The 15,007-nt window shown below is 34.4% G+C and overlaps 1 protein-coding gene across 3 annotated transcripts; it reads left to right on the forward strand.

The window, feature by feature from the left end:
• The first annotated feature begins 285 nt into the window (after nucleotides 1-285).
• Nucleotides 286-9,212, forward strand: LOC104100735 (heterogeneous nuclear ribonucleoprotein Q). Of its 3 annotated transcripts, none has more exons than XM_018772284.3 (9): nucleotides 286-423; nucleotides 2,063-2,501; nucleotides 2,624-2,740; nucleotides 2,866-3,006; nucleotides 3,101-3,280; nucleotides 4,150-4,354; nucleotides 8,285-8,466; nucleotides 8,552-8,640; nucleotides 8,832-9,212. In XM_018772284.3, the coding sequence occupies exons 2-9, from the start codon at nucleotides 2,121-2,123 to the stop codon at nucleotides 8,971-8,973; spliced, it is 1,437 nt and encodes a 478-aa protein (XP_018627800.1). In that variant the 5' UTR covers nucleotides 286-423; nucleotides 2,063-2,120; the 3' UTR covers nucleotides 8,974-9,212. The 3 variants fall into 3 exon arrangements, with proteins under 3 accessions (XP_018627800.1, XP_009606337.1, XP_009606336.1); XM_009608042.4 differs by having other exon boundaries at nucleotides 8,555-8,640; XM_009608041.3 differs by having other exon boundaries at nucleotides 329-537.
• Nucleotides 9,213-15,007: the final 5,795 nt, after the last annotated feature.

Here is a 15,007-nt window from a genome sequence, read left to right on the forward strand (position 1 = left end):
CTACCGACCCCAACCAACTCACCCCACCCACCAAATAAGTAAAAACAAGTGATTTCTTTTGTACCAAACACACTCAAAAATGCATTTTGGCCAAAGAGGAAAAGGTAAAAGTGAAAACTAAAGATATGCCAACAAAGTTCGAATAGAAATGAACTGGGCCAGCTAAAATGACGATGATACCCCTACGGCTCATCTACGAATTGACCAAACCCACCTTCCAGGACGGGCAGCGGGCAGAGCGTACCAATTACCCGGGTTAGGGCCAAATTCCGAACAGAAATCCCAGGCAGTATAAAAGAGCTGGAAAGAGAAGTTGTGTCCATTTCTCACTTCCAGATTAGCTTCTTCGCCTTCAATCAAACTCTAAAGAGCAGAAAACAGATAAGCAGAAAATTTCCTCCGATTTCTCTCTTTAATTTTTGGGTAATGAAAAACCCCAATACTCATATATTCTACTACTATATGTCTTCTCACATAATACTACTACTCTATTTCTTCTGCTCTTTATCTTCATTTCCGCCCATTCTCATAAACAAGGTTTCGTCTTTTGCCCCTTTTTATCAATTTTTAGCATGTGTGTTATTTTGTTTTTATTTTTTAAGCATCAGAAATCTTGAATTTACATAAGGAACTTTGTTAGATGTGTACGGACTTACCTATTTTTCTGTTAGGGTTTTGTTGATTTTTGTTATTTTCAGCTCTAGGTTTTCGTGTTTGTCCTTTGAAGATGATTTTTTGGGGTTTTTTGTGTGGGGATATTTTATATACTTTGATTTTAGCTCCTCAGGTAGCTGAATTATTATGTGTGTTCATAGTTATATGTTGGTACTAAAATTGGTTGAGTTCATTTACTTTGTTCAATTATCTATCAAAATTTTTATTTGGTTGATTCAGTGAAGAGTTTTTCTTTCTATAGGCATAATGATATTAAGCATTTAACTTTTTGGAACTCGTGACCTGCCCCGTTGCTTTGGTTCAATGGATTGATGTGTTGTAGCACTCACGAGTTTGGAACTGGCTGTTGCACTAGTCTAGTATTTAAAGTACAGAAGGGTGGGGGGACATGCGCATCACCACCAAGTTCCTACCTGAAACATTGGATATATCCATCATGAAAAAGGGAATTTTTGCTAGGCATATTAATGTTGTCTTAAGTTCATTTATTTTTTAGTTACCTGGTACCTGGTGGAATAGCCGAGGTGTATGCTGGCTGGGTTGGACACCACTGCCATAAATGGAAGTTCCTATCTTTTTGTGAATGCAAAGATATTTTCTTGAGATTATGGCCAAAAGTTTACCCAGTCGTTGTTCTGTATGGTAGTCTTAGGTGGCGGTTGCTTCAAAAATTGGAAGAAGAGTTAGTTTTTCGGTTTATGCAAAAATTGATTCTTTTTTCTTTCTTTCTTGGTGTTTGGTTGAAAAACAATCTTTGCAAAGCTTTTTTCTTTCCCTAAAACAAGTATTTCAAAGCAAACTCCACCTTAGTAAGGCCAACCTTTTCTCTTTTTTTAATTGATTAAATTCCCATTTAAGTTAAATTTTACTCCCCTCGATGTCCCAAATGTGGTGAAAAAATCCCAATTGAGGAAGTGTCTTTGCTCTTATATATATGTGCTTATCTTTGTGTCTATTGATAATAGTGCATTTTCTTTCCTCCAGAGAAGTTTCATTTCTCCATCGTGTACTATTGTTTCTTATGTTTATGCCACCATGGGCTAATGAAAAGCTCGAAGTAGTGTTGGGCTTCAAACGATGGAAAGAAAGAAAGATATCAGTTTATAATTGCGATAAGTTGGAAATTTGGTTGCACATTTGTTTATTTTGTATTCTTGTCTCCTGAATATAATGAAAATTACCTACCCTACATGTGTTTCCGTGTTGGTGCAGGACAGTTGGAAAGTCTTAGTGTGTACTTGCACTTTTTTCTTTCAAATATAATTTTCCCGATCTTTGACATATCTTCCATATAGCTGAACCCAAGTTATTTGAATTGAAATGTAGTTAATGATTTGTGTCATATCCGTTAACAAGCAAAAGAGCTAACATAAATGTTGGTCTGCAGGTATTATTGGCGACCTTCTGTTTATTGTTGGTGAGAAGATCTAGGTCACGATAAAGTCATGACAGAGAATACTGAAATTGATGACCGCGTGGATCTTGATGACGAAAATTACTCTGAGGAAGATGAAGATCCAGAACTGATAGAAGATGAAGGAGCTGGAGAAGTCGGTGATGAAAATGGTGAAGAGCAATCATATGATTCTGGAGGTGGGGATAGTGGGAGAGAGCAGTCTCCAGAAGCAGATATGGGTGACGTTCCGGAGCCTGCTACAGATGAAGAAAAGCCTAGTGCTTCTCTTACTGAAGAAGACCAAACAGAGCATGCTGAACTTCTTGCTCTCCCTCCGCATGGGTCTGAGGTTTTCATTGGTGGGATTCCTCGAGATGTTTCTGATGAAGACTTGAGGGATCTCTGCGAACCATTCGGCGAAATACATGAGGTCAGTTCTGATTGATAGAGCTGGAAGTAATGTGAAAGTTACGCCAAACAGGCATATGCTTTTGACAGACGTCAATGTGTTTGCTTTTCCCTAAATTGTGGAATCGTCTCCTATCTTTGCAGGTTAGAATCATGAGAAATAAAGATACTGGTGAAAGCAAGGGCTTTGCGTTTGTAGCCTTCACAACAAAAGATGAGGCACAAAAGGCCATTGAAGAATTACATAGCAAAGAATTCAAGGTGATTTCTGCATTTCCGCACTTGGCTTCATTCATTTTAGATTTTTCAATAACTGTATCGTCTCTTTTAGTGTGAGTGCATGATTTGGTAGTTTTTTTGTTGTTGTGTGTTTATCATCAACCCAGGGAAAAACCATAAGGTGTTCACTATCAGAAACTAAATACAGATTGTTCATTGGTAATGTACCAAAGAGCTGGTCTGATGATGACTTCAGAAAAGTCATTGAAGGGACTGGCCCTGGTGCAGAAACAATAGAACTCATAAAGGTGTGTTTTACGTCCCAAACACTTCTATAAATTGTTCTGATTGTGTCATGGGCATCTTATGGATAATTAGTGGACTTCTAATGTTTGACTGAAGGATCCTCAAAACCCAGCACGTAATAGGGGTTTTGCTTTTGTTGAATATTACAATAATGCCTGTGCGGATTACTCACGGAAAAAAATGGCAAGTGCAAACTTTAAGCTGGAGGGAAATTCGCCAACCGTCACCTGGGCTGATCCAAAGATTACACCTGATCATTCTGCTGCCGCTGCTCAGGTATCAAACCATATCTCACTGATAATTGAGTATGAGCTTCTAAAAGATCTTAAACGAGTTCTCTTGATATGTTTTCTGATCTTTGGTTGTTTCCTTAAGACTGTAATGTCACGTGCTTGATCTTTAATTGTTACTTTGCACCTTTATCAACAGCCAAATGATCTCCCTTGTGCCTTTTTCTTTTGTTGGTTTATAGTTTTTAGTTTTTCTCTCTAATTGTTATCATGTTGGCTTGAATGCAGTACATTACATGTTTTGACGAACCCCCCCCCCAAAAAAAAAATGTATTTTCGGATTAAAATTGTTTTCTTCTTTCTTTGTTACTTCTTGCAGGCGTGTCTAGGTGCGGGAAGGGGGGATTGGGCTAGTTTTTATAATGTATCTCTAAAACTTCTCAACTTATTGTGATCGTATGATGGGGCTGCTTTTGAGTACAGTAAAGAGCTAGAAACTGTGCTGATACCTTAAACTTTTTAGTTCTCTAGGCGTATTGTAACCATAAAGTGGGCAGAGTTGTGGTGGGCAGTTTCACTGCCGAAATGATACTATACGTAATTCTGTTGAGACCAATTAAGGCTTGTAAACCTAGTTGCCCTGCTGAAGGCACTCTGAGATGATTCTGGAATAATCGAGGTGGTTCGTGCAAGCTTGCCATGTACACTACTATTATCACCCAAAAAGAAGAAAAAAGGATTAGTGATAGCGAGCTAAATCACTTTTCAATATGAGTTTAGATTAATTGATGTATTGTCCAATCCATGGTATCAATTGACTGATTGAAGATTCCCGTGTGAAACATTGAAACCTTTTCCCTTAACACCCGTCTGCTAGTTTGCACATTGATTATGTATTTTTTTTGTCTTTTCCAGGTTAAAGCACTTTATGTGAAAAGTATTCCAGAAAATACATCTACTGAACAATTGAAGGAACTTTTCCAACGCCATGGTGATGTTACCAAAGTTGTTATGCCACCAGCTAAAAGCGGTGGCAAACGAGACTTTGGATTTGTCCATTATGCAGAAAGGTCAAGCGCATTGAAGGCTGTTAAAGACGGTGAAACATATGAAATTAATGGTAATGCTTCTAGACTTTTGAATGGAAGTGGAACTAGTGGATCTACATCTGATTTTTAAAGGAAACTTTCAGGATCTACATCTGAGTGTTCCATAGGCCCCTCCTGCAAATCACTCCCCCCCCCCCCCCCTCTTCCCGACTAGAAAAAGAAAGAAATGAAAAGAAAAATAGATCAGGAGAATAGAGAGAGGAAGTGAGAGGGGGTGGGCTTTGGGAGGAGGAGAGAGAGAAAGAGAGATCCTTAAATTTTGGTTTTAAGAATCCCTAGAACGTCAGTGGTCCATATCTGATTATTTTGATTCTTCCAGATAGGGTAAAAAAATCACTGTAACGCCTTTGAAGGGGTTATCTGGACCTCATAGAGAAACCCTCATCCCCACCTTTGACCCCCAAAAGAAAAGGAAAAAGTACACAAAATGGGAAAAATTGTAGTTCGTACATTCTCAGGGCATACCTAAAGTGATAAATAAAGAGATGAATGTGCTTGAGATATGGTTTTTTTTCTTTCAAAAATCCTTTATTGATCTGAGAATTTTTATTTGTATGTGAGACTTCAAGGATCTGTTTAGGAACTTGTAGTACCAGCTTAGACCTTGTGTTGAACAATTCCTAGTTTGGCTATAATTAATATTTACATAGGATTTACTCAATAATAGTTGGAAAATTTGGTAATGAAACTCTTATCTACATGAAACACGCTGATGACATGTTCTGTTGAAGTTAGGAGGATATCATAAAAAGATTACAAAGAAGAAATGCCATAAAGATTGCCTATTTTCTTTCTGAATCAAAGAGCTGACCTTCGGGTGAAACCAATCCAGATATCGCCCATATTTGGATTAACTCTCATCCTGTGTAATTATTTTTATGAGTTTGAAACAATTATTTTATAGTTTGCTCCGTACTATACTAAGAACTGCCGCTGTCAGGAATCTGATGCCTTTGGTTTTGAATCAAAGCAAGCTGACCATCTGGATATGGCCCATTTTCGTATCAGTGCTCATCCTCTGTAATTTCTTTATTCAAGATTTGAAATAAGTATCACGGTTTGGACTGAACCAAAAGTAAGATCAGCTTAGTCCCATTATGATTGAGATGCCTTATTTTTCCATGACCCTGGGGTGAAAGCAATCTAGATTCAGCCCCCTTTTTTAATCAACTCTCACCCCTGTAAAAGTTTTCTTTCTTGATTTTCAAACAATAAGTTTCAAATTTGGGACTGTCTCAAACTATGATCGACCCAATTCCATTGTAGGTGATGGTGCTCAAAGCTAACTGATCTTGGGGTGAAAGCTCTAGATATATTCCAGTTTTGAATCAACTCTCTTCTGTGTATGCCCTCCCTTTTTCCCTTTCAAGATTTTGAAACATGTTCCATAGCTTGGGCTGTATTGAAACTAAAGATCAACTTAGTTCAGTTGTCAGAAGTGTGATGTGTGCTTCTGAATCCACTGACCATTGTAGCCTTTTCCTGGATCAAGTTATCCTGTTTAAATCTGTTTTCCAGGCTATGAAAACAACTAAGTTTCAAAGTCGGGACTGTGCCAAGCTATAAGATGAACTTAGTTCCAACTAAATCTGGATTAAGAAATTTCCTTACGCTACTTAAAGTTTTTGGAACTTGCAAGATCAATTTAATTTATAGTTAAGCCTAAAACTGATTTAATCTATCATACAAATATAAACTTTTGTCAAAGATCAGTTTTAGTTCAACTGCAGACAAGTAGGACCCCTAATTAGATTAAGGTAATATGTGGCATATAGTGAAAAGGATCTGAATTGTTGGAACGGATACATAGGATAAATATGGTTGTCATGATTAAGTGATAGTTTCCTGTGATATATCCTCTTTTGGACAAAAAAGTCATACTACAAGACAATCTTCCAACAAAAGAATCTTCTCTTTTTGTGGATAAGTAACAAGGATTTTTTTTATTGATGATAACCTGTAAATAGAGAATGGTGCTATAGTAACAAAATAATCTCTTTTTTAATTGTTTTTGCCTTTTTTGAGTTTGAAACTTTTAAGAAGTTCCTCCATTGCTTTGCCGAGCTAGACCTGGATTTGAATTCCGTTCTAGTGGCCTTTTCTTAATCAATTTCTACTTCTCTCCTTACACATAAGTAGCTTTCGCGGCACCAATTAGGTTATCCTGATTAATTTCATCCAACTTGAGAAAAGGGCGGCTATCCTCAATGAAAGATGATTCAACCTACATAAATTTATTTACAAAGATCAGTTTTAACCTTGTGAAAAATGATTGATCCTCTTAGTACATTTGTGTTTTACTAGATGTCCTAGGTTGTTATCTTTAATTTTCATGCAAAACTCATTTTTATATTTTTGAGTACAAATGCTTTTATTTAATACAAGGAATCAGAGACAGTGAGACCAATCATTAGTATTGGCCTATTGAGCACCCTCCATTTACCGTCAACTCGTTGCCTTCAATATTTGCTGTAGTCTTAAATGAAAAATCCAATTACCACGATATTGATGCTTTGCTGCATTTTTATTGAAAACCACTAAAGACAGGCTAAAGGATATAACTGCTAAAATCATTTCTGCTTTGCAATATGTCAAGTTTGTTCTGAGTTCGTGTTAGCACCGCATCGTTGTATACTATTAGGCGAATGGGAGAAAAAACTAAAATTGTAAGAAATATGGCATCCTATCGCTTTTATCTCAACTTATTCTTCCCTTAGTTTGATTGGCTGAAGCAAGAACATTCCAACATCATTGAAATACTATAGCAATAGTGTCATTCCACAATTGAGTTTAATTTCATTGATCTACCAGTTAGTTTATTCTGAAGACATGTTATATAGTAAAAGACACTGTTTTAGTATTTCAAATTACTTCAGGCCTGTTTAGGCATGTATCAATATTTCAATATTGCAAATTCTAGACTTCAATATTTGCAAACACTAATTTGAGTATGAGTATTTGCAAATACTTTTTTTGTGAAATATTGAAATACTGATTTAAAGGTGTATTTCAAGTGAAATGCTGTTTTCAATTCACACATTTTTAACTTTTAGAAACTTTTTTTTAACCAAATGGAAGTTTATTGGCAACATGTTTCAACTTCCACGAACTTTTCTCAACTCCAACATCGTTTACTCTTTTTTTAATCAACTTCAACTCAAATATTGTTCACATGCCTAGTAAAAGGGTCGAGTTTTCTATGGGTTGATAAGTTTGGTTGTCGGGTGCTGGTATATTATCTGCTGATAAGTTGCTGGCTTTGAAGAGTGTCACTGTATTGATATGTGCTTGAGTAAATACTTTTAGTTTCTCTATGTGAATCATATTCTAGTTTTCCCTGCCCAGTTAGTAGTGTGATCTCATTTGATTGGTCTGAAATGTTGCTGTGAAATTGTGGAAATGCATGTCCAGAGCATACCTTGATGCTTTTGTATTTCTACATAGCATGGTGGGCTACTTAACTTTTAAAGAATGGAAATACCGCAAGGTTCCTCCTATTTTGCAATATGAGAGATGGTAATTTGTGTACACTTAACACTAGGATTTTGTTATGACTAGAATAAAGTAGAATGCTGTGCATGTTTGTTTAGTCTGGTTCTGGCATAATGCTGAAGTTGACAATTGTTTTTCATGATTCACTGCATGATGCTTCTCTATTCAGAGACAAGTTAGTTTAGGATAGCAATATAAACTTGTATGGCTCTTTTAAAGGAAGAATTACTCCACGATTTACCCTCACTAATTTTTCCTTTATATGAGCTAAAAAAACAGCTAGATGCTTCCCTTGAATATGTATGAGTTCTGTGTTTGTTGCTGTATTTCAATCAATCGGTCAATAATGCCTCATTCTCAAAACTAGTTGCGTCAGCTATATGAATCCTCTAGTTTGACGATTTATATTTTCAATAGGAAAGTAATGTCAAAGTGGATGTGGATTGCAGGTCAGATGTTAGAAGTAGTTCTTGCAAAGCCTCAGACTGAAAAGAAGTTCGATGCAGCAGCCGGTCCTCACAATGCTGTGCCCCATCCTAATTATATTCCACATCCAGGATATGGTGCATTTCCAGTGAATCCATATGGACATCTAAGTGCTGGTTATGGTGCTGCTGCTGGGTTCCAACAGGTATTTTCTATGTACATCGTGTCGTCTTCATTGATACCGCACATTGTCGTTGATCATATTCATCTGATAGACTATTATGCTTTAGCAGCCTATGATATACGGTAGAGGACCGATGCCAGCAGGTATGCAGATGGTGCCAATGGTTCTACCTGATGGTCAGATTGGCTATGTTCTGTAAGTTTCTATAAATATTAAGATCTGTTTTTCTGAAATAAAGTTTCATCACTAGTGTAATTACCAGCTTCGTATACTGGAGGCTGGATGATTGAATTATAACTAAATGTTCAGATAAATGGTGAAATATTGAAGTTTTGCTATGCATGAAATAACACCAACCTTTTAACCTTGCTATGTTTCCTGTGCAGCCAGCAGCCAGGAGTTCAGGCGCCAGCTGTTCGACCTCGGAGGAATGATAGGAGCAATGGTGCTGGTGGACCACAAGGACGAGGAGGATCCAGTGGCACTGGAGATGATTCCAACCGTGGTAGACGTTACCGACCATACTAGTTTTGGTGAAATGTTGTACTTGGTAGCACTTGCTACTTACATTGAACGCCAGACCAGTAGCTCAGGACATCTATTTCCTACTTCCTCTTTATTTATGAAAAAAGAAAACGAAGTTAAAAAAATTAGACCAAACTCTGTGACTTAATGTGCGTTGTAACTAAACAAGGATGTTGGAGATGCATTTTGCATTCCATAATCGTTTGTCTGCTTGACTTTTAGTTCATAAATTTCTTCTCCAATCTGAGGGTGAATGTTCATGAATTGTTGAGATGAATGCTTCGAGTCTCCTGCATAATGATTATGTACCATTAGTCTACTAGCATTTGCAATATTTGGTGAATTGATATGTTTGACTGGGTAGCCCTATTTATAGGAATTCATATAAGGGAATTCAAAATAATACTAGAATGTTGCACTTAAGATTTGAACTTGTGATCTAAAGCAATATTTGCACTCAAGTTTGCCACTATGTAGAATCTTTCATACTGTTAAGGAGATTCAAAAATATTTATATAATAAAAAAAATTCAATTTCAATTGAAATCTCTCGCTTGAACCTAGCTCTGCACCCATGCCTATTTATGTATAAACTAAAGAAAAGGCTAATGAATAGTAGCAAAAATGTGCAGAAGTGAACATATGACTTTATTAGCTCTAGGAAATAAATCCAGCCCCATTAGGTCGCCTTTGGCTTGACCAAAAGCACACTTTTTCTAGGGTCAATTGGTTTTTTTGGCTCTTTACAAATTTGTTTTTAGTTTTATAACCCTACCTATTTTTTTTTTTTAACACATGAGGGATTTATTTTTACACGAAATAGATTTGTCTTTTACACGTAAGAGATCTAAAAAGGTCATTTTTTTAAGTTCAAAATTGTAAAGGGGCAGCACCTTTTTCCGGGGGTAGTTTGAAAATGCTAGTCTTCTCATATTTGAACAAGGGAATTTCCTCTAGTTTCATTCTCTCATCTCCGCTTGGAGAAATTAAAGGTGTTTCTCAACTTAAACTGTGGTAGAAGAGTTTACCAAATTATTGCATAGATTGCAACTGATCAAATAACCGATTGGTACTATAGGTACCAATTAAGAATCCCTCCTCTTTTTAATATGTTAGCCTAACTCATTAATTATTAATTAATTAAGACTTTAGTGAAATTAATTAGTATCAAGAACCCTCTCTTGGCAAAAAGTCAAGAAATCCATAGAAAAGAAAATTGAACCTAGTTAGGCTAATATAGGGAACAAAGAATATTGGACATGGAATATAGATTCTTTCGTATCCATGATTACAGAAGATAGAAGAGAAGATATGGGGCAAAGGATATTCAAATTTGATTTGGTCTGTTTCAAAAACATTGTTCCGCTATTTAATGTGTTGTTTGGTCTACTGCATAGACAAAAACAATCCCAAATAAAAAATTTGTCTTAAGTAATAGTGTAATACAATCTACTATACATTCATGTCGCAATCTATGTACTACATTATTTTGTATAAAACAAAATGCTTTAGATAACAATTTCCGTTGGTAGTGTTTATCATCAGATAAAATGTTAGTATTAACACTTGTTCTTCTGCATATTCAAGCAGCAGTTGTATCCAGAAGCTGTTGAAGTCTTTTTTCTAATTCATCCAAACGAGTCCCCCAATCCACCTTTATACTAAATGGTCGAACACTTTCCTTACCATAATCCGCTAATTCTTCATTATCCTCTCGTCCAATTCCTTTTCTACCGTCTCTTTCCTTTCTCCTTTTCTTCATTTTCTGTGCCGTCGCTTTTTCCAACGCCCGCAATACATCAAAACCACTCAGTTTCTTCTCTCGCTCTTTTGAACTTCCTTCATTTTCTTCTTCATCTCTATTATACTTTGCTCGTGATAATTTCCTATTTTGCTGCTTTTGCTCCGCCTCCGAACCTGATTTGACTGCAGCGACAGCTACTGTCTTACCTAAATTGCCGATATCTGTCGTTGAATTGTAATCAAAATTGAGGTTTCTGAGCTGCGAATTGACTCGAAGCTTATTCGGAACGCACCTCGCCGCCGCCGGGTTCGTGGCGGTGAATGATATCGGAACACTGATCGGACGACACAAACATGGAGTCCATGGTCCGAGCGGAGGAGCGGCCCACATTATTTTCTGGTCACGGTTTTTTGTGACCAAGTCTCGAATAGTAGAAATATAATGGACTAATTAGATGTGTGGACCAAAATTTTCTGGGCAAGAACCAATGTAAAGTTTTTGGTATAGAAATGGGCCCGATTACTTTTCCAGATCGATTGATGGCCACGTATAGCATTAGAATCCATAAATGAAGCTAGTGGACAACTTTAAGTTTACCCACTTGGATAGGCGGCTATTTAAGTTAAGCTATCTTTACACGAATAGCCGTTCATATTTATTGTTTCCTTTTTCCAGCGATATACATCAATTATATATTGAATATACATAATTATACACATATAACACATAAATTATGCATATATTATACATCCATCGCTATTTTTAGTTTAAGCAATTGGATGAACGACTATTTGGGTTAATTCTTCTTAAGTTAATTCACACATATGTAAAAATTTCGCTGGACAGCTTATAGCTTGTTTGGCCAAGCTGGAAAAATCAACTTATTTTGAGAAGTATTTTTTTCAAAAGTACTTTTAGAAAGAAACATTTTATGTTTGGCTAATCACTCTGAAAAACACTTTTGAATAATAATTTGTGTTTGGCCAATCTTTTCAGAAATTGCTTTTAAGTATCAAATTACGAATAAGGACGTGGATAGATTTATTTAATAGTTAATATTATAAGTAAATAAATAATCTCAAAAATTTGTTATTACATTCAATAATTAAATCTTTTCATTTTATTTAAGTAAAATATGAAAATAAAAATAAAAAGTACTTTAATTCTTTTAATATTATTCAAATATATTAAAAATCATTCAACAAATATAAAAATATTCACCCCTAAAGTCACTATATATTAGAAAACTATGCTAAAAATAAGAAGAAATATTTATACATTAATATCCTAAGTATTAGATTTAACAGTTATTTTGGTATATACTATATTTTGTTAAGGATATTTTTGGTAAGAAGAAAAGTCAAAACTACTTCTGCTTCTGCTTTTGGGAAGAAGCTACTTTTTTCTGCTTCTGCTTCTTCCCAAAAGCACTTTTTTCTCCCAAAAAAGCTTGGCCAAACACCTTAAGTTAAGAAAAAAGTGCTTTTGAGAAAAAAACACTTTTGGCCTTTGGAGAAGCTTGGCCAAACAGGCTATGCTGAAAAAATCTGCTTATTTTGAGAAGTGCTCTTTCTAGAAGTGCTTTTCAAAAAAGTACTTTTGGAGAGAAACAATTTGTGTTTGGCTAATCAATCTGAAAAACACTTTTGAGCAATAATTTGTGTTTGGCCAAACTTTTCAAAAAGTGCTTTTAAGTATCAAATTACGAATAAGGACATGAAGAAATTTACTTAATAGTTAATATTATATGAATAAATAAATAATCTCAAATATTTATTATTAAAGATAATAATTAAGTTTTTTTATTTTATTTAAATAAAACATGAAAATAAAATTCAAAAGTACTTTAATTCTTTCAAGATGATTTAAATATATCAAAAAATTATTTAACAAATAAAAGCATTCATTTCAAAAGTTACCATATTAGAAAGCTATCCTAAAAATTAAAAAAAATATTTATACATTAGGAGAGTTCAATAATATAATCTCTAATTCTAAGTATTAGGTTTAAAATAAGTAAGGTTATTTTGATATATACCATATTTTGCTAAGAGTATTTTTGATAAGAAGAAAAATCAAACCTGCTTCTGCTTCTGCTTCTGGGGAGAAACTACTTTTTTCTGCTTTTCCAAATCTGCTTCTGCTTCTTCCCAAAAGCACTTTTTTTTCCCCAAAAAAGTCTGGCCAAACACCTGAAGTTGAAAAAAAAGAAAGTACTTTTTGAGAAAAAAAAAACACTTTTGGGGTAGGGAGAAGCTTGGCCAAACAAGATATAATCCTCCGTAAGTTTTAGCCTCATTTAAATAAGTTTTGCAAATACAATTTGCATATCAAAACTTGGCTGCAAGGTATGGGATTTTTTTTTTAACAAGTCTTGACTGATTGTCACAAGTTCTCATGGATGGGCAAGACTTGCCTTACCACAAGTCTGGATAGATCACCAAGACTTTTTATTTCATAACTTTGGACAATATTGTTACTAATCTTGATGGATCTTTAGAACTTGTATCTGTGTAGAAATTTTAGCAACATATTTTGCTTCTAAATCAATTCAAATTGGTCCAATTCAACTCCAAATAACTTCAAATTTGATATTTAATCTTTTAATACAACAATAACAAATTTAGTGAATTCTCACAACTCGAGTTTGGGGATTGTAATGTGTACACATATATTACCCTTATCCTAGGAGGATAGAGAGGCTGTTTCCGATTGACCCTCGACTAAAAAGAGATAAATATTTAATCTTTTAATACTAGTCCTCTAATTCTCAATTATTAGATTCAATATTAAGAAATTATTAGGCTCACTTAGTCTTTTTCAATAAAACAAATAACGGTGTTTTCAAGTTTTTTCAACTAAACCAATTTAAACCAACCACAAAATGTGTAATGGGTCCTAACACATATTAAAAGATGGGGAAGAAGGAGGGAAATAGGGGTGTATAAAGGAAATCGACAAATCGCATCAAGCCGATAATTCGAGTCACATCAAGAAAAATAATCCGACTATGGTTCGGTTTGACTTGGTTTGGTATAGAGAGAAAAAATCCGACCATAATTGGTTTGGTTTGGTTTGAACCAATAAAAAGTCAAACCGAAACCAAACCAACCTGACATCAAATGTATAGAAGTTTTAAATGCATTTAATACATAAAAGTATTTCTTGTAGTATAACTCATAAATATTTCTTAAACTTTTTCATAGTTTATCTTATAACGTATTATTTCAAGTTTGGACTTATAATTTTTGAATGCTCCAATAAGTTTTATACTTCATAAGTGTTAGTAACTCAAATAAAATCCAAACCAAGATAAAATCAATGCTAACAAAAGAAATTCAATTCAATTGTACTAGAAATGACAATAGTGTTAATATCTAATTTTAGTGTTTCCCTGGTTTAGATAAAATAAATAATATTTTTTTAATGTTAAGTTATGTAAATAATGTAGTAGTACTTATTAGTCGTATTTATTTTAGCAACTTAGTAATTTTAGATTATAGTCATTTTTATTATGGCTTATTAATAATATTTTTATGTGATTTAATTATCTTTATTATTAAATATTTTAATACAATATCCTGACTCATATTATATTTTATGTTATTTTTTTGAAAAATACCTTATATAATTTTGTCTTACTTGGATTAAAGAAATATTTGGAGCACAAATTCTATATTTTGTGTTATGAAAACTTTATGAAAAATCCCGAAAAAACTCAAAAACTAGAGAAAAACCAAAAAATCCGATTTTTATTGGTTTGATTTGGTCATTAGATGTAATAATCCAACACTATTGGTTTGATTTGGTAATTAAAAAATTTGAACCAATCCGATCTATGTACACCCCTAAACCCCTAAAGGAAGAAGCCAGAGAAGTTCTCACTGTGTATCTATATTTACAAAAATTTTAAACTTTCGACGTCAAAAGTTAAATGGGTGTGAGACAAAAGGACATCCCATGAAATTTTTAAGATAGGTAAGTCGAACTAATAATATACGATTGAGAGAGTGGTAATATTTTGGTAATATTTGTAAGTAATAAAAATAAATAATCATATTTACATGTTGGTACGTAGAAGAAAATAACATACCTCAACGACCATGGTTTGGTTACACTAAATTAAACAATTTAACACTAAAAATTACAAATTACAGTAATAAACATATCATGACTCAAAATCCTCTGCATGCAATGTGTCGAACATGCTGACAATGTGTAGAAAATTCTACAACATGGCACTTGGCATCTCAGTACTGTTTTTAGTATAGGTGAAATGAATAACAACCTTATC

Source organism: Nicotiana tomentosiformis, chromosome 8, assembly GCF_000390325.3.
Source record: "Nicotiana tomentosiformis chromosome 8, ASM39032v3, whole genome shotgun sequence".
In the NCBI taxonomy this organism is placed as follows: Eukaryota; Viridiplantae; Streptophyta; class Magnoliopsida; order Solanales; family Solanaceae; genus Nicotiana; species Nicotiana tomentosiformis.

Bases quoted from the DNA above. Each gene is read 5' to 3' on its own strand.
- LOC104100735 (XM_018772284.3), top strand. From the start codon at position 2,121: ATGACAGAGAATACTGAAATTGATGACCGCGTGGATCTTGATGACGAA. The intron at 2,502-2,623 runs GTCAGTTCTGAT...CTATCTTTGCAG, and splicing joins CATTCGGCGAAATACATGAG to GTTAGAATCATGAGAAATAA. The intron at 8,641-8,831 runs GTAAGTTTCTAT...TTTCCTGTGCAG, and splicing joins GGTCAGATTGGCTATGTTCT to CCAGCAGCCAGGAGTTCAGG.